Below are 20470 nucleotides of genomic sequence, written 5' to 3'. Positions count from 1 at the left end.
GGGTGATCACGGGGTTAAACCTTTATTGGGGGGGTTAGGGGGGTACCTTAGAACTAAAGGGGGCTAACCCTAACTGCCCTAACAGTTATTACAGTCACAAATGACACCCGCCGGGTGATCAGGGGGTTAAACCTTTATTAGGTAATAAATGGCGGGTGCCCTGAAACTATAAAAAAATAACTAACCAACCAGCGTCACCTGTAACAGTTATATGGTGATCACTGGTGAAAGGGTTAACTAGGGGGCAATCAGGGGGCTTTATGCGGTAGTATATGGGGGTCCCTGGCGCTATAAAAAGCTGCGGCGAACCTAAATACCTACCTGCCTAACTAGCGTCACCTGTGACACTAATACAGCGATCAGAAAAACGATCGCTTATTAGGCTGGGTTCACACTGGAGTGATGCGGGAACGCCACGAATCCGCGGCGGGTTCCCGCATCGCATGCCTCCCGGCGGCAGTTCACACTGCCCTATGCGAACTGCTGGGAGTGTCAGTAGAATGTTAATGACACCCCCAGATCAGTTCGCATATCGCAGTGCGATCTGCAAACTCGGATCGCATGGTGTAAACACCCATGCGATCCGATTCTGCTGCGGACCAAAAAAAGGGTCCCGTGCGAATTTGCGGCGGGTGCGGCGGGTGCGGCGGGTGCGGCGGGTGCGGCGAATGGCTGAACTCGAATCGCACAGAGATCGGATGTGATTTGCACTGCAGTGCGGTGCGAATCACATCCGTTCTCATAAACCGCTGCAATGTGAACCCAGCCTTAGTGACACTGGCGACGGGGGGTGATCACGGGGTTAAACCTTTATTGGGGGGGTTAGGGGGGTACATTAGAACAAAAGGGGGCTAACCCTAACTGCCCTAACAGTTATTACAGTCACAAATGACACCAATGAAAAATAAAAAATAAAAAAAATAAAATAAAATGCAATTGGTGTCACTGTGACTGGGGGGGCAGGGGTAATTGGGGGGTGATCGGGGGGTAAAGGGGGGGTGTGAGTGTGCCTGGCATGTTCTACTGTGAAGTGTCGTGTTGGTGCAACTCACCGATCCTCTCTCCTCGGTGCCGGAACGAAAAATACCGACACGGAGGAGAGATTACATCACTTCCTCTCCTGTGTTTACATTACAGGAGAGGAAACGTAAAAAGACCGCAAATTTTGAAAAAAAATGATATTTTCTACTTTTTGTTATTAGAAAAATCCAATAAACTAAATTTTAGTCATACATTTAGGCCAAAATGTATTCAGCCACATGTCTTTGGTAAAAAAAAAAGTCAATAACTGTATATTTATTGGTTTGCGCAAAAGTTGTCACATCTACAAACTAAGGTACGTTTTCTGGAATTTACGCAGCTTTTAGTTTACGACTGCCTATCTCATTTCTTGAGGTGCTAAAATGGCAGGGCAGTACAAAACCCCCCCAAATGACCCCATTTTGGAAAGTAGACCCCCTAAGGAAATTGATAAGTGGCATGTTGAGTCCATTGAATATTTTATTTTTTTGCCTCAAGCGATTGAATAATGACAAAAAAAATTTTTTTTTTACACAAAGTTGTCACTAAATGATATATTGCTCACACATGCTATGGGCATATGTGAAATGACACCCCAAAATAAATTCTGCTGCTTCTCCTGAGTACGGGGATACCACATATGTGGGACTTTTTGGGAGCCTAGCCGCGTACGGGGCCCCGAAAACCAAGCACCGCCTTCAGGCTTTCTAAGGGCGTTACAGTTTTGAAGGCCATAAAATGCCAAGATGGCACAAACCCCCCCCAAATGACCCCATTTTGGAAAGTAGACACCCCTAAATTTAGGGGTACACTAGTGAGACTAGGTAATAAATGGCGGGTGCCCTGAAACTATAAAAAAATAACTAACCAACCAGCGTCACCTGTAACAGTTATATGGTGATCACTGGTGAAAGGGTTAACTAGGGGGCAATCAGGGGGCTTTATGCGGTAGTATATGGGGGTCCCTGGCGCTATAAAAAGCTGCGGCGAACCTAAATACCTACCTGCCTAACTAGCGTCACCTGTGACACTAATACAGCGATCAGAAAAACGATCGCTTATTAGGCTGGGTTCACACTGGAGCGATGCGGGAACGCCACGAATCCGCGGCGGGTTCCCGCATCGCATGCCTCCCGGCGGCAGTTCACACTGCCCTATGCAAACTGCTGGGAGTGTCAGTGAAATGTTAATGACACCCCCAGATCAGTTCGCATATCGCAGTGCGATCTGCAAACTCGGATCGCATGGTGTGAACACCCATGTGATCCGATTCTGCTGCGGACCAAAAAAAGGGTCCCGTGCGAGTTTGCGGCGGGTGCGGCGCGAATTCAGCCATACTATCTGTATGGCTGAACTCGAATCGCACAGAGATCGGATGTGATTTGCACTGCAGTGCGGTGCGAATCACATCCGTTCTCATAAACCGCTGCAATGTGAACCCAGCCTTAGTGATACTGGCGACGGGGGGTGATCACGGGGTTAAACCTTTATTGGGGGGGTTAGGGGGGTACCTTAGAACTAAAGGGGGCTAACCCTAACTGCCCTAACAGTTATTACAGTCACAAATGACACCCGCCAGGTGATCAGGGGGTTAAACCTTTATTAGGTAATAAATGGCGGGTGCCCTGAAACTATAAAAAAATAACTAACCAACCAGCGTCACCTGTAACAGTTATATGGTGATCACTGGTGAAAGGGTTAACTAGGGGGCAATCAGGGGGCTTTATGCGGTAGTATATGGGGGTCCCTGGCGCTATAAAAAGCTGCGGCGAACCTAAATACCTACCTGCCTAACTAGCGTCACCTGTGACACTAATACAGCGATCAGAAAAACGATCGCTTATTAGGCTGGGTTCACACTGGAGTGATGCGGGAACGCCACGAATCCGCGGCGGGTTCCCGCATCGCATGCCTCCCGGCGGCAGTTCACACTGCCCTATGCGAACTGCTGGGAGTGTCAGTGAAATGTTAATGACACCCCCAGATCAGTTCGCATATCGCAGTGCGATCTGCAAACTCGGATCGCATGGTGTAAACACCCATGCGATCCGATTCTGCTGCGGACCAAAAAAAGGGTCCCGTGCGAATTTGCGGCGGGTGCGGCGGGTGCGGCGGGTGCGGCGAATGGCTGAACTCGAATCGCACAGAGATCGGATGTGATTTGCACTGCAGTGCGGTGCGAATCACATCCGTTCTCATAAACCGCTGCAATGTGAACCCAGCCTTAGTGACACTGGCGACGGGGGGTGATCACGGGGTTAAACCTTTATTGGGGGGGTTAGGGGGGTACATTAGAACAAAAGGGGGCTAACCCTAACTGCCCTAACAGTTATTACAGTCACAAATGACACCAATGAAAAATAAAAAATAAAAAAAATAAAATAAAATGCAATTGGTGTCACTGTGACTGGGGGGGCAGGGGTAATTGGGGGGTGATCGGGGGGTAAAGGGGGGGTGTGAGTGTGTCTGGCATGTTCTACTGTGAAGTGTCGTGTTGGTGCAACTCACCGATCCTCTCTCCTCGGTGCCGGAACGAAAAATACCGACACGGAGGAGAGATTACATCACTTCCTCTCCTGTGTTTACATTACAGGAGAGGAAGTGATGCAATGCTTCACTCCCATTCGTCAGGAGCGATCGCGAGGGGGTGGCCATGAATGAATGGCCGCCCCCTCATCCCGGATCGCTCCTGCACGGATACCGACCGCCGCTGGCACCGGGGGGGGGGGCGATCGGGCCCCCCACCCGCGGGAAGGCAGGGACGTACATGTACGCCCATATGCCTGCCCGTGCCATTCTGTTGACGTACATCGTCGTGCGGCGGTCGGCAAGTGGTTAATGTAGAGAAATAAAATTAACACATTTTACACTTTGAAATAAGTGTTTCTTTAATGTAAATTAATTAAATCTTGGAGAATCACTGGTTTGAGAATCTTTTTTGATGGAGAAGGAATGAGGAGTTAGGGTGGCCATACATTATACAATTTTCTTGTAAAATTCTCCTTTAGCTTTACCAAAATCATATATGAGGTCAAACCTAAACACTCTCAATTTGTATGCAATCGGGCAGGCCCTTGCACTATGTAGGTAAAGGTAAATCTAAGGCTCCTTTCACACTGGGGTGGTGGGTGCGTCTGCGGTAAAACACTGCTATTTTTAGCAGTGCTTTACCATCAATTTTGCGGCGCTATTCGGCTACTTGTGGAAAGCTTTTACCCCCACTAGCGACCAAGAAAGGGTTAAAACCACAGCAAAGCACTGCTGCAGCAGAACTATGCCGGCAGTACAGTCGCGCTGCCCCATTGATTTCAATGGGCAGGAGCGGTTTAGGAGATCCTTCACTGCTCCAAAGATGCTGCTAGCAAGACTTTTTTTAGCGTCCTGCCAGCGGAACACTCCAGTGTAAAAGCCCTTTGAGGCTTTCACATTGAAGACACAGCAGCGGCTCTTTCAGGGCGCTTCGCAGGTGCTATTTTTAGCGCTGTAGCTGTACTTTGGGAGGGGAAACTAGCTATGTAGTTATCACAGCCCACAATGACACTGACTGCCACTAGAGCAGTGGTTCTCAACCTGGGGGTTGAATGACAATTTACCAGGGGTCACCGAATCCTGGGCTGTTCCAGGAGCCCGCAGCCTCCCACTAGCCCTCTTCTCAGCCACCCATTCAGTTCACGGCATAGCTGGGGGGCAGAGACTAGAGGTCAGCTGACTGTGAGGAAAGTGGACAGAAGGCAGCAACCGGTTGCTGCCTTCTGTCCACTGTAGGGTGTTGTTATACAGTTGGACTTAGGAAATATACAGTATAACAGGACTAATTATGTATATTTGTTATTTTTTGTCTGTAAATATATGAAATGTGTATTGTATTTAATATGATTAATTTTTAATCATTATCATTAAATAATTAATTATTATCTTTTGATGTAATTTGTATATCTTGTATGGCCACCTGCCCATGATAAAGTCCTCTCCTTAGAGGAGTAAATGTTTTTCATATGATTGTGTCTATTAGGATGGGGTTCAGGCAGGCCTTGTTAAGCCTTGTACACACGGTCGGAGAATCTGTCGGAATGCGTCTTATCGGACCGCGTCGTCAGATAATCCGACTGTGTGTGGTATGCATCGGACTGATTCCTTCCGAATCTCCGTCCGACCCAATTTTCCAACATGTTGGAAATATTTCCCGACCAACTGGGCCGGACGGACCTAATCCGATCATGTGTAGAGCATTTTCATTGGACCAAGTGCCACGCATGCTCACATTCAAATTCCGAAACGGAAGCGCTCGTTCAGGTAAAACTACTGCTCGTAAGCGATATAGCACATTCGTCACGCTGCAATGTTAAAAAATCATTCATCAAGCGCATTCTCTTGTTCTTTTCAATGCTGCAAGAACCAACTTCTTTTGATGCTCATAGTCACACACACTTCTCCCGAACGGATTTCATTACTCTTTTTTAACCATTTCAGCAATACAATTTTAGTTTGCGTCACATCTACACAATGTTTGATTTGTTTTTTTATTTTTGGGATGTTTTTTTTGGGGGGGGGATTCCCTAAAAATCTCCTTTAAAGACACTGCTCATTTCTCCTTTTTTTTTTTTTGGATGTAAACTTACAACAACAACATTATTGTATTTTTTAGATTTTATTTTTCTTTTTTAATCTACAGGAGGTTGTTTAGTGTTGGTACCCCTTGTTCTTTAGTTCACTTTGCATTTTGGAAATGTACCTGCCTGCTCACAAATAAACTCTACTTTTTGAAGGAAAACACATTACACAAGTATTTCATCAAACAAAAATATAATTTATTTTGTTTGCTCGAAAATAAAAATAGGAACGCAGCACTGGAGAAACTTCTTAACTTTGCTGCAGCCTTTGGCCCCCAGGGCAGACATGACTAAATGAAATATAAAAAAATTGGTGGCCTGAGGAGTACATATCTCAGGGAGAGAAGTCTGCTCCTGAAGTCCTAGAGAGCAGGAAATTCAGATGCCATTTCTGTCCCTAGGATGGTGATCTTCAAGTGGCTGCATCTTCTGGCACACCAGACTCAACCCAGGCCATCACTCTCTGGGCTTCCTTTGTGACTTCCCACCAGGCATCCTTCCAGGCTGTGGCTGGACTCCTGTAGCTGGGGCAGGAGGAGAAGGAGGGCGTTGGTGGACCTCCTGGCTGCCACTTGCCACAGCCTCCCCCCGACTGAGGTCTTCCTGTGTATGAAAAGGGGACATAGTTTTAGTTTTTTGATCATCAATCACAACATTTTGTGCTCCTGGCTTTTGCTATTTGACTGTTACCAAATAGAACAGACTATCATTCTGACACCAGCATTTTTCTTTCCCGTCCCAATCATTTTTGGTCACTACTGTCTATTGAGATTTAAACCACTTGGAAAAATCTCAACTTACTGATCAATAAGAACATCTAGTTAACATCATTAAATGTAACACAAGAAATATGTTCAAAAATGCAATACCTGTCTCAAGCTGGGCCCCACCACATGGTGCTGCCTGGAAGGCCCAGGTTGTACATCAGAAGCCTCAGCTGGGGGTGAAGGATGCCTTGGAGGAAGCCTGGAGAGTGGTGGCCTGAGTGGTGGCCTGGGTACCCCCTGGTCTACCAGAAAATGCAGCCTGTCAAAGTGCACCATCCTGGGGTAATAAACAGCATCTGGATCTCCTGCTCTCAAGGACTCCAGGGGCTTCTTTCTCTCCCTGAAATATGTAAGCTTCATGGCCACAATTTTGCGATTCAGATATGTCATGTCTGCCGTGGGGACCCTGATCTGCACCAAAGCAAGCAGTTTCTCCAGTGCTGCGTTCCTCTTTGATCTGTCATAATAAAACTTGTTGTGGAACTGCCACAGGCAGGGCATCTCCATGTAGAGCTCAAGGAATAGCCCCATAAAGATGGCATTGTTGAATGGGTCCATTTTGTCTGCAAGACACAACACAAGACAAACCCTCAAATACTAATAATGCAATTAAAATCCCTTCTAATCTTGTCCCAACAGCGGCCTAGATACAAGCAGTCTAGTCTAGTGAAGCACAAAGTTAAAAATGTTACCTTCGTTTCCACGTTCGCCGCGTCCGTGACTCACACTCTCCTCCCAGATCGTACGGAGGATACACATGTGTGGCGTTTTATATACAGTGCACATGCAGACTATTCCCCGCCCCTTCGCTTCCCGCGCAGTGGGGAGAGCACATGGCGGAGAGAACGCAGGTGCGCAATAATAGTTCCACTAATGAGGAGGAGGGTGAGAAAAGCCCAGAGCCTGAAACGTCCCGATCCAGGAAGACAAGATTTAAGGCCTCAAATATGTCTTTTGGAGAGATGTTGGAGATGGTCGACATATTGAACAGGACCGACTATGATGGGAAGTATGGACCTTACCCAAACCCAAATATCAGAAAGGCCAAGATCATGAATAAAGTTGTGAAGAGTCTTCTGAAGAATTTTGGGGTACGCCGATCCAAGGATCAACTGAGAAAACGCTGGTCAGACCTGAAACTGAGGGAGCACGAGCAGTACCTAAGGATCAAGCGTGTTCTTAAAAAAAGTAAGTAGTTGTCGTGTGTTCATATGATTATTCTTGCTTGCATACATGCTCCATGTGCTTTGATTTCATGTTGTGCATTTTAAAATGGCCACTTTCAAGGTCATAGTTTCGTTCGTTCGTATGAAACATCGTTCTGCAGGGAAGTATTCCAGCTTAACAAAGTGGCCCCAATAATGTTCTCACCTTGTAACTCGGCCCAAAAACACAATTGTACAACACTTCCAAGCAATGTTTCAGATTCCTATTTCTGCCCTCTGTGTGCTAATTAATCTTTGTTTACATTCTCATAGGGGAGAGAAGACTCGGCAAGTATGAGGACACCAGGGACCACACCCCTCCCAAAGAAGGCCAACTTCCAAAAGAAGAAACAGAGGAGCAGGAGCAGGAGGAGGAGAAGGAAGGAGAGATTGTGGAGGTTGGACAAATTGTCACCATAACAGGTGATTGTCGGAGAACACAGCTTCCAGTAAGCTCATCAATGTATATCACCATATTTGGATTACATGGTGTGTTTGTTTTTTTTTTTTTCTAGGTGATGTGGAGGAAGATTCCCGTTTTACCAGTGAAAGTGCCCAGATCTTGATTGGGGAGATAATGGGGTGTAATAGGGATTTGGAAATTGTACAACAAAACATCAATGATGTTAAAAATAAAATGAAGAACATCATTGATGTTTTGGGGAGAGTGTGAAAACGAAAAAAACTAGATAGGGTTTTATTTTTGCTTTTAAAAAAAAAAAATGTTGTATTTTGTATAATTCCAAATTTGGAAGATGCACAGAGTGTGTAAACATGCGCTCCCATCATGGGGGATCAATGTACATGTTTTGTGTAAAGTGTCTGAGATAAAGGGGTTGCAGCCCCAAAGCATGTACATTGATCCCCCATGATTGGAGTTAGCACATGTTGACACACTGTGTGCATCTTCCAAATTTGGATTTTTCAGGGGTCACACCCCGTGTGATGAAGGCAATATCAGCCCAGTTTGTACATACTCATGTCTGATATTGTCTTCACTTTTCCAAGTTGAACTTTGTAAGATCCTGTGTTCTGTATTTTATGCTTTGATACATGCCTTTTTACACAAAAAAACAAGTAAAAAATAAATATGATTAAACTCGGTTTTGGATACCCCAAATATCTTGGTTTGTTGTAAAAACCTTTACTAAACGCACATATGAATGTGCTTGTATTAAAAAGTTGAATTCTCAACAATGTGTGGCTTCCTTTTTCATTGGGATTAAAATGTATTTGTAGTGAAATTTGAGTTTGTGCTGAGGAGTGCGATTTACTAAAGGCAACTCCACTTTGCACTCCAAGTGCAGTTTCAGGTGTACTTTTGCAGTGCACTTGTAGTGCATAGTGGATGTGCCTTTAGTAAAAAGCACCCACAGTATGGTGTAAATTTGGACAATCATGACATTTTCCTGCCATGGTGCTGAAAATGAGCATGATTTTGATCAGTAATGCACTACACATTAGTTAACAAAAAGAAGGTGTGTGTGTGTAGCAGACCCACAACATAATAAGATTAGCTGAAGAAGAGACTGTCCCCTCATCTCGCTCTGAACTTGGGTTTGCACTGTTGGTGAAAAAGGCACAACTTGACGAAAAATGGCAAAGTGGGAGGCCACAGTCTGCCATTCCTGTTGCGTTGAAGGACACTGTGTAGTGACACAAGAAAAAAAAATAGTAATTTTACAAATCAACATTGCATGCAGATTAGACACCCACATTTTTTTACAAAATTAGTATAACATTTTTTTAACTGAGTATTTAAAGCCTAAAGTATAAGGTCCCCTTATGAGAGTCCTAACCCCTCCATCCCCCCCATCTGACGGGCCCTTGCTAAAAAATGAGGGGGGATGTTTAGGACAGGTAACCCTCTCCACTTGATTGAGAGCTGAATGCCTAAATAATGTGTGATACTTTGTGAAGCCCCTCCTTAGTTACACTATTGGCAGCCCACCGGACAGGTAAGAAGTGTCAGAATAACAAAATGGAAGCACATTTTGACATATTGCTATTACATAGCAAGAAAATGAATGTGTTAAAAAAATCAAAATAGCATTTGAAAGTATTGAGGCAGGCCCTTACACTACATGCTTTTGTTAATTTGTCCATAAATGTTATCATGAAAAAGGTATTTAGAGTGTGTATTGGGTTGGGTCATCAGATAGAAGATTGCTATCAGCTGAGGTAGCAGTTGGGGAGAGGGGGGTTCCTAATGAGTTTGGCACAACTCCAAAAAACACAAAAAAGGTCACTTTGCATGAATTGAAGCACACACATCACATTTGTAGAGATTTTAGGGGGTGTTTAGGGGAAAGCAATACTATGGAGCTGACAAAAGACATTGTCAAGTGACTAGACTATAGTTTTAGGGGCCAAGAAGAGCATGGTGGGGAAGTTAGTGAGGCAAATCTGCATGAGGACAAAGGGGCAGAGCATATGAATTAGAGCATATTGCAATGATGGTAATTAGGGAATGAGGAAAGAAATGCAAGACATTAGCAATCATGAAATACATAGAATGTGATGTTTAAGGATAAAACTTAGCAGAATATAGTCCTTCTGCAGGAGCTGAATGATGGCAGAACAGGTCTCTGGAATAATGATCCCCAGAGCCTGGGGGGAGATGCCTGTAGAGAACTTGAGGTCCTGAAGGCTTCTCCCTGTCGCCAAGTAGCGCAACGTGGCGATGAGCCTCTGCTCCAGAGTGATGGCTTGCTGCATGCAGGTATCCTGCCTGGTGATATAAGGGGACAGCAAAGCCAGCAGACAGTGAAAAACGGGGTCCGCCATCCTGAGAATAATCCAGAAATGATCAGGATTATTCTCGCGGATCTCACGGAGCAAAAGCATGTGGGAGAACTGGTGACGCTGGCGGAACCAATTCTTGGTCATCCAAACATGTTTCGTCTACGTACTCATCGTACAGTTTGTGCTGTACAGGGGTTCTTACTTTGACTTTGACACAAGCCCTTTGGCTTGTGTCAAAGTCAAAGTAAGAACCCCTGCACAGCACAAACTGTACGATGAGTACGTAGACGAAACATGTTTGGAAAACGGTCGGCTGGTCAGAACGGACACCAGAAAGCAACGCTAAACAGCAAGGCCTGAAAGGACGACCTGAATAGCAGAAGCAGACAGACAATAAAAAATGCCTTTCAAAGCGTACTATACCAAGATAGAGTCCACAATGAGAAGCAAATACTTAATGACTGCACGCACTGATTATCAGGTACGCAAAGACAAGCACAAACTGAAGAGCAGTAGCGATCTGAATCACTAATCTGAAAAGCGCGAATCGTCTTTCACCAAACTTCTACTAAAACATGAGATCAGCAGAAGGAGCCCAAAGGGTGCCGGACGTGGTGCTGAACTTCCTTTTTCTAGTCCCGCCGTACACGGCTTACGTCACCGCGTTCTTGGCAACCGCGAAATCAGACAACTTGGCCCCACCGTGTGTATGCAACAGTTTCGGGCACAATCCGTCAGACTAAATCCGACGGGCAAAATCCGACGGATTTGGTTGCCAAAATCTCCGACCGTGTGTACGTGGGCTTAGACTTGTGATCTACAGCACCTTGTTCAATTTGTAACAATTGCCTGATGGAGCATACTAATGGACGGATTTCAGGCAAACAGTCTGTTATCACACAATTCCCTGCCGAAAATACGATTGTGTGTACGAGGCTCCTGACACACAGGCAAATAATTGATGGTTTCCTTTTTTCAAGACGCATTTTTTGGTAAAGGTGAAATACAGGCATACCCCACTTTTCAGTATGCAATAGAGTTTATTTACTAAAGCTGGAAAGTGCAAAATCAGGCTCACTTCTGCATAGAAATAAATGAGCTTCCAGGTTTTATTACCAAAGCTTAATTGAACAAGCTGAGGTTAGAAGCTCATTGGTTTCTATTCAGAAGTGAGCCTGATTTTTCACTTTCCAGCTTTAGCAGATAATCCCCATTGTGTACTTAACCGCTTTGCGCCCTCCCTATAGCCGAAAGATGGCTACAGAGCGGACGCCATCTGCCAGGAGGCCGTCCCTGGACGTCCTCCTGTTTACTTCCGCTATGCGTGCTCCCGGGAGCACGCATTGGGGAAGTTCTGTGCTGGCCGTGTCCCTCGGACACAGCCAGTCACAAATCGCTGTAAACGGCCAATCACAGCAGCCGTTTACAGCCTGATCAGCCTATCCAATGAGAGATGATCTCATATGTAAACATATGAGATTATCTCTCAGCGCCGCTCTCCCTCCTCACACAGACAGCGTGTGAGAAGGGAGAGATGAACGGCTGCAGCGGCCGTAAGTAAAAAAAAAAAAAAAAAAAAGTAAAAAAAAGTGCCATCCGCCCCAGTGCCATCCTCCCCCAATGCCATCCTCCCAAACTGCCATCCTCCCCCAGTGCCATCTGCCCCAGTACCATCCTCTCCAGTACCATCCTCTCCAGTGCCATCCGCCCCAGTGCCATCCTCCCCAGTGCCATCCTCCCCAGTGCCATCCGCCCAAGTGCCATCCTCGCCAGTGCCATCCTCCCCAGTGCTACCTGCCCCCAGTGCCACCTGTTAGTGCTATCTGTCCCCAGTGCCACCTGTTAGTGCTATCTGTCCCCAGTGCCACCTGTTGTCAGTGCCATTTGTCCCCAGTGCCACATAGTGCCATCTGTCATCAGTGCCACATATTAGTGCCATCTGTCATCAGTGCCACCTGTCAGTGTCACGTGCCATCTGTTGTCAGTGTCACGTGTCATCAATGCCACTTATCAGTGCCATCTGTCATCAGTGTCACGCGTCATCAGTGCCACGTATTAGTGCCATCTGTCATCGGTGCCACGTATTAGTGCCACGTATTAGTGCCATCTGTCATCAGTGCCACGTATTAGTGCCACGTGTCATCAGTGCTACGTATAAGTGCCATCTGTCATCAGTGCCCACCGTATAAGTGCCATCTGTCATCAGTGCCACATATTAGTGCCATCTGTCATCAGTGCCACGTGTCATCAGTGCCACGTATCAGTGCCATCTGTCATCAGTGTCACGTGTCATTGTTCTGGTGCTCCAGGGCCTTCAAAAGTGTAATAGGTAGTCAACAAGTTAGATGTGTAATTTATGCTCCTAGAACACGTGATGGCGCTCCCTGCATGTTGGGCCTCTCTATGTGGCCAGGCTGTGAAAAAGTCCCACACATGTGGTATCGTAATACTCAGAAGGAGTAGCAGATTTTTTTGGGAGTGTCATTTGTGGTATACACATGCCATGTGAGAAAAATAACCTATTACAATGACAATTTTGTGGAAAAAAATAAAAAAAATAAACAATCTTAAGTTTGCAAAGAATTGTGGGAAAAAAAATGAACAACATCAAAAAGCTCACCATGCCTCTTACTAAATACCTTGGAATGTCTACTTTCCAAAAAGGGGTCATTTGGGGGGTATTTGTACTTTCCTGACTTGTTCAGGTCGCAAGAATTGAGATAGGCCACCAGTACATCAGATGTGATCAATTTTGTATGATTCGCGCCACAGCTTGTAGACTCTCTAACTTTCACAAAGACCAAATAATATCCACTAATTTGGGTTATTTTTACCAAAGATATGTAGCAGTATAAATTGTGGCCAAAATTTATGAAGAAAAATTAATAATTTTCATAATTTTGTCACAGAAACAAAGAAATATGCGTTTTTTTTCCTAAATTTTCGGTCTTTTTTCATTTATAGCGCAAACAATAAAAACCCCAGAGGTGAGCAAATGCCACCAAAAGAAAGCTCTATTTGTGTGAAAAAGGGACAAAAAATGTATTTGGGTACAATGTTGCATGACTGAGTAATTGTCATTCAAAGTGTGAGAGCACCGAAAGCTGAAAATTGGTCTGGGCAGGAAGTGCCCAGTAGGCAAGTGGTTAAAAGTGGGGTATGACTGTAACCCTTTAAGTTTCTATGATCTCCAGGCTCAAGTCTCTATTCAAATTGTGGACAACTGTCTACTCTGCTAAATTAATAAAATACCTGTAATATCACTGCATCAAGTAAATATCTATGAAATGCCACCCTTTTTAGCTATTGTTGTTACTGGTTACTGCACAGAATTGCTCTTTGTGTAGACTCATCTAAAGACCTAGAAAGGTTTATGATACAACACAGGAAATGGCTTTATACAAGTCACCAATTTAAATATTAACATAGCTTTTCCAAATCACTTTTGGTTTACAAATGAACTGAGTCACAATCATACGCCTGATAATGTCTAACTTACAATAACTACAAATGGCAGCTCTGCTAACACTCTGTTCTATTAAACGTTCATTTTTTGATGCAGCAATGTGATAAAGACAATTAGCCTTTACACGCATAAATAGAAGGAAAGAGGCCACGCCTACAAGTCAGAGAGTACATGTGGGTTGATCACCTCAATTATCTTTCCTTGCTGAGGAAATGGCCTCTGTCTCATATGAAGGAAATACAGTGAACAGTAAATGCAAACACTAAAAATCACACTTATATTACCTGAAGAAAAAAGAAAAGTATGAAAAGGAGAAAAATCAGAAGCTTGTTGAGTGCCACATCCAACAGATGAAGAAGCTTTAGTACCATCAGTGCTAGAGCTGATTCCTCTAACTTGCTTTAACTTGCCCCACCTCTTACAACTTTTCAGTGGACAGCCATGAATTATACCCAGGGGCGGACTGACCATTGGGCCACTCGGGCACTGCCCGAGGGCCCCATGCCGCTAGGGGAGCCCCATCAGGGTTGCCAGCCTCAGTAAAACCAGGGACAGTATGTAAAAATCTGTGTTTTTTTTACATCTCTCTCTGAAATGTCCCTTACCGACATCCTTTTGGTCTAAACATCCAGAGATTATAGCTGCCCCACTTCTCCAGTACCTTCTCAGCCAATAGAAACATGTCTGTGTATACTGTGTGATTGTATACTGTGTGTGTGTGTTTGTGTATACTGTGTAGCCCCATAATCTCTGATTGCCTGGGGGCCCCATAATCTCCTATTGCCCAGGGGCCCCATGAGTTGTCAGTCCGACCCTGATTATACCCCTTTGCATTTCTCTTCAAGTAATGTATTCAAATCTCAGATTCAGACCAGACACAACTGTCACCTTCATAGCTATGTGTTCTTATATTTCTAGGGACCCGGACACCTCAGTGTATGCCCAGCCATTGAAGATAATAGACAGTTTAGTTCCCTGTACAGAGTTAAACCAAACGCTTTGAACAGCTGCCAGTTACAGGACTATACACTGGTACCTGACAGTGGCTAAAAAATGGCTTAACCAATAAACTATATATTCATGCTTATTTATATTTAACTCAACTTTGTGAAGCCCTGGTGATACAGTAAAGATCATGCACTTTACATACAAAGTGTATGTCCACCATAAATTTGTTTGTAGGTATGTTTGGCAAGGCATCTTGCCTCACTGTATACTAGCGGTATCCAAATTGTCACTCGTGGGCTGGATTCAGCTCTTTTTTTTTTATTCAGTCCTTGGGGCACTATTCCTCCCACTGACACCAATATTGAGGCACTATTCCTTTCACTAGCACCAAAAATGGGCACAAATCCCACTGAAACCAATATTGTGGGGTACTATTCCTTCCACTGGGACCAATAATGGGGCAATATTCTTCTACTGACACCAACAATGCAATACTATTTATCAGTGATGGCCAACCTTGGCACCCCAGATGTTTTGGAAATACCTTTCCCATGATGCAGCATGGGAAAGGAAGTTTCAAAACATCTGGGGTGCCAAGATTTGCCATCACTGCACTAGGTCATATTTTTACTCCCGCTGAAATCAGGGCATTCTCTACTCCCACTGGCCACTTTCAGGCTCCCCTCAATTCTGAGGAACAGTGAACTGGTCCTCTGTTTAAATGTTTCAGGAACCTCTACAGTAAAATAGTCTCATAAGCAATTTTTTTTGTGCATTTATCTCAAAGTTTTTTACCTGTAGATCCTGCCAGTAAAAAGTGCTTCCTGTTGCAGGCTGACAATGCTAAACCACTGCCTCAAAATTAGTATCAGCATGGTTAGTCTGCCATGTGTGTTCCCTCAGGTGGTCCATCAGTGATGCAACTCAGTGCTGCCTTTTTGTGTCTGCTCATCAGTGCCACCCATCAGTGCCGCCTATCCGTGCTGACTATCATTGCCCATAAGTGTCGTCATCAGTACCACCTATCAGTACTGCATATTAGTGCCTCCTCATCAGGGCCTTCAGTGCTGTCTCATCAGGGCCCATCGTTGCGACCTATCAGTGCAGCCTTATAGGCGCACATCAGTGAAGGAGAAAATTTACTTATTTACAAAATATGTTAAAAAAAATAAAAAAAACTGTGGTGATTAAATACCACCAAAAGAAAACCCGATTTGTGTGAAAACAAAATGAGAATTTTGTTTGCTTTTTCATAATCGTTGCATCGGCTGTGGTATGAACAGTTCCTTTGCTGACAATGGGGCACAGCTTGTCATGTCGTCAATTCGCATGACAAGTAGCACCGGTGTGAATGGGGGCTAAAACAACAAATATAACAGGTTCTGAAAATATTGCTACTTTAAATCAGTTATTCTTCGAATCAGCAATTCCAATTTGCTGTACTTCAGACAAGTTAATCAGTAATCAGCATATAACCTCTGTTCTGTCACACCTTAGCCTGCCAGGTATAGAAGGAAACTCTCATTTTCAACTTGATAGAGAATGCAAAGGCAACAATCACTGTGTATAGAAGAGCTGTACGGTAAACGAAAAGACATTTTTAAAGCAGGGTGTTAGTTTTATTATGGAAATGGTGAGAAGAAGCAAAACAAACGGTAGGTGTATTTTTATATGCATTATCTAGATCTTGAACATTGCACCTCATGTTAAAGCATTTTTTTGTGACGGTGACATATTTAAAAACAGCTTTAACTACTTCTGTAAAACTTTCACATAAACTTGCAGCTGCCTTGTATAACTTGACAGCTAAGATAAAAGTCTCCTGTCAAAAAAGGTACTTAAATACCTCTTTTAGGACATTAGTATAGCATTCAGAGTGATCTTATGCAAGATTCAAACATTTGCCATGAAATTCAAGGAATTTTACCCACCTCGCCTAGAAAGTATTTATAAATGGCAACTAGTGATATAGTTATTTCCCAAAATGTTGCTGGTTTGCAGTAGCTGTGATCTCCTTTTTTCAAATAGAACCTTAATCCATTTTTTTTAATAATTCAAATGTGTAACATCTTATGCAATATGTGTTTCATAAAATAATATGTATTTTAAGCCAGTGCATTTATGAAGCATATATTTATTGTGTGTGGAATAAAGTTTGCACGAATATCTACAGTAGTGTAAAGCAGTTTAGCAGTCATGTGTACTCCATGGGAACAGGGGAATGCTCCATGTGTCATCTTCCGAGCAATTGTGATGTCATAATGTCAGATCGGCACTTTCGGAATCTCAGTATGGTAATTGAATCTATAACAGTATACAGTATGTTTGGCACATGCTAACTGGCTGGTATGCCTGAAAACTTGAGATTTGTTTTTAATTAGATGCAGAAACGGCCATCTTCTTGATCAGTTACTTTACAAAGTTGACCTGTGGTTTATTTGTCAAGACTTGTTCATGAGCCATCCAAAACCAATCATAGCAAAATCAGGTCAGTCTAGGATGAATTAATACATCATATATTACCTACTGTATCTTTAGCATAAAAGTCAATGTTTTATGCTCTAAACAGTGATTTGCTCTTCACATGTAGCAAAGTTGTTAGCAGTTTTGGTTTGCCATGCTGTGTCTTTGGTTTGAGTGCTATAGAATCTGCATGGACTTTGTTCTTCATGTGTATGTGTGAGGTTCTTCGGCTAGCCTAAAGACATAAGGATAGGTAAAGATGTATTTAAAGCTCAAACAATGTTTCATTAGTATTGCAAAGAATATGAAAGTGCTGTAACGCCTATCAGGTTTCTACTGCTATGTGAAGCGATTTACCTAATTGGTCTGGTGATCACTGTTAGGAATGAGATTCCGGTTTACTGCTACCATGGGTTCACAATTGATCCAGTGCGTTTGAAATTTTCTCTCCTGTCAAATTAAATGTGGAAATTCACCAGACCTAAGCCCTGACTTGCCCTGAAGCCAGTGTGCTGCCTGAAAGGACCTTTAGAACATCAGGAGGTTTGAGGTTTTGTTATGGAGAGGCAAATCTACCTGTTTCCTGAAAGTGTAGCACTACTCAATTTTATTAAAATTAACCAGTCTTAGCTGAGGCTGCAGAGTAAACTTTTAATTATCACCCACCTCACCCCCCCCCCCAAAAAAAATTATACTTGCCATATATCCAGCTTGTGCTACCTCTTGTAGTCTAGGCCGGTGCCCCAGCACTATATAGATGCTACACAGTGTTTTCTTTGCTGGATCTCAACTGCCAAATTTCTAATATTTGCTGCACAGTAAATCCTGCTTTGTTTCTCAAAGTTTGAGGCCTATTCCAATTCTTCAGCACTGTAAAGGTGCCATACAATGTTTCCGCAGCTGGACCTCGGCTGTCAAAAAGAGTGCCACCCCTCCCTTGGTTGCTAGAATGCCACTCACTGCCCTTAGCGGTTGAACAACTAATATAGGGATAGGTGGTTGCTTGGAGTCAGGCAGCTCACACCATCTAGCACCCTTGGTTACTATGACTCAAGCAGTTTACACCACCTTGCATCCTTGGTTACAAGGATGCAAGAGGTTCAAAAGAGTGCAAACTCCTTCTGGCTTTTCAGTCAATGGATGATGTAATCTCCTCCTTTTCCCAGCCCACTGCATGTGACTGAAAACAGGAAGAAAATGCTGTACTTTGACCCCCTCCTTTTACTCCTGACCCCTAAAATCTCTGTGTTACACAATCCTGGCCCATGCACTCTGTTTCTTACACAATCTTGACCCAGTAGGCTCAAATTTTTATTTCAAGATGAAGCCTGCCTCGTCTCTCCTTCATATTTTGCAGCCCAACCAAGCAACTTACATGCTGTCCAGTCACTGTACAAAATTTGCAGCCATTGTCTATCAAATAATGCACTCTGTCTCTCTCTCTTTTCTTTTTGCAGCCTAGCCAAGCTGCTTACATACTGTCCATCTATGAAACAACATATGTGGCTATTGTCTCTCAGATAATATACTCAGATTTTTATTGCAAGATAAAACTTGCCTTGTCTCTTTTTAGACGCTGCTTATTGAAGTGTTGGCGTACTGTCCTGACAGTGGCCAATTTCTACCAATATAATAACTGAAATCTATATTTAATACTATTGAATAGGGAATGGATGGGAGAGGGTTTGGGAAATGTGGGATTTGGTTTTGGGGGCCACAGCAGTGTACACTTGTTGCTGACATGTGCAAAGCTGCCCTTTGTTTTCAGCACATCACTGCATACTGTGATACAGTACTGTGCACCAAAGCATCACATATTTATCCCCACTATTGCTGTAGCTGCCATTAAATTTAAAACATTTTAAAAATCCCCTTTAGTAAAAAAAAGTTAGGCCTGCCTAAAGTAAAAAACGGAGGTTCTTCGAGTGCAGGTAATAGTGGCCATCAGGTTCCTCAAGCTAAACTATACAATCCCAGCATACAGAGAGGTAATGAATTGGCTAACAATGCCTTGCTCTTCTTACACCTCCAAGGCACAGAGCAGTCACTTTCATGCAAGTGCAGCTAATACACTTGTTTACTCTTGCTCTATCTTCCCATATGCAGAGAAGCCACTTTTCTGCGAGTGCTACTAAGGTGTCCCTTTCTCCTTCTCTTCTGTTATCCCCACTATATCCCTGCATACTGGTTGGTTATGATTAGTTGGCGGGATTAGAGGTCACAGCTTTGTCCAGGGGCCAATCCATAAAACTCTGCAGTGTATTTGGGCTTTTTTAACATATCTGTAACCTCCATGCCCAGGGACCTTGGCAAAACTGCTGGGTTTGCAGCTGCTGCCATTACAGCTCATTGAATTTCCCCTTTCTGTGAGTTTAAAGCACAGCACAGTGGCAGGTACCAAGCCACCATTATTTTTCCCAGAATGCCATCCACCCCCCAGATGCCATAATTTTGCCCAGAAAGCCATCCTTGCTCTCCAGCAGCTTGTGGAATACAACGAGGCAGCAAAAGGTTGACACAGAATAAGAGGATTATTATTAAGATGCTGACTTTGAGAATGAAGAAATGGGGCAGGATTCAATGGGAAAGTTTTACCCCTTGCAACCCCTGGGAGTGGTACATGACTAGGGCGAGACTGATGAAGAATCAGGATCCTCCGTGCAGGCAATTTTTTTTAAATGGGGCCTTTTATGCTCAAATATCTGTGCAAGGACCCCTGGATATGGGTCATCAAAGAGAAGGACCACGTTTGGGTGGCCACCCTGTTAGATCCCACAAGGGTACAAAAGTGTAAAATGGACCTACTGTCACCATTTCAAAGGGAGCATAAAATACATTTGAGGAGGTGCTGCAAAAAAACCTCCTTGCCACCCGATGGTAGTAGGGTCATTTTCGATGACCAATCTGCTCCTACTTCTCTGATCCCTAAAAGAAGCTGTTTTCAACCACAGTAGCCAGGCCTGGGACTGCGGTAAGGAAGTACAGAATAAAAGGTAAAAAAGTAAAAACCCTATTTGGATTGGCGATTGTACCTTTGAGGATAAAACAATTGGGGGCATTTATTAAGCAATTAGGCGACAACATTAGAAGTAAAGCTGGGTGTACAGTACACTGAGCAAAAATTGGCCAGTTCAGCAATCCTCAGCAGCAATATGCCCCAGTATATCTTATTACAAATGTTATTTTGACTGCACATTTTGACATTAGGCTGTAATAAGAAACTTACTGAAGATACCTTTCTTCCAT

At 43.8% G+C, this 20470-nt stretch overlaps 1 protein-coding gene across 3 annotated transcripts in view; it reads left to right on the top strand.

The window, feature by feature from the left end:
- The window catches only part of NR1H4 (nuclear receptor subfamily 1 group H member 4), a 105983-nt gene that overhangs the window by 32275 nt on the left and 53238 nt on the right, over positions 1 to 20470 (top strand). Inside the window, exon 2 of one of the 3 annotated variants that reach the window (XM_077472288.1) lies at positions 17143 to 17249. The exons of 1 other annotated variant lie outside the window; for it this stretch is intronic. In XM_077472288.1, the coding sequence (XP_077328414.1) occupies positions 17216 to 17249 (34 nt within the window). In that variant the 5' untranslated portion in view covers positions 17143 to 17215. Of the gene's footprint in view, positions 1 to 16262; positions 16417 to 17142; positions 17250 to 20470 lie in introns of those variants that run through there. One more of the 3 variants, XM_077472289.1, reaches the window with a different exon arrangement.

This window comes from Lithobates pipiens, unplaced genomic scaffold, assembly GCF_037356315.1.
Source record: "Lithobates pipiens isolate NorthernLeopardFrog02 unplaced genomic scaffold, aLitPip1_a1.2 Scaffold_8, whole genome shotgun sequence".
In the NCBI taxonomy this organism is placed as follows: Eukaryota; Metazoa; Chordata; class Amphibia; order Anura; family Ranidae; genus Lithobates; species Lithobates pipiens.
Note: the sequence above shows the minus strand (reverse complement) of the source record. Positions and strands in the feature narration are given on the sequence as shown.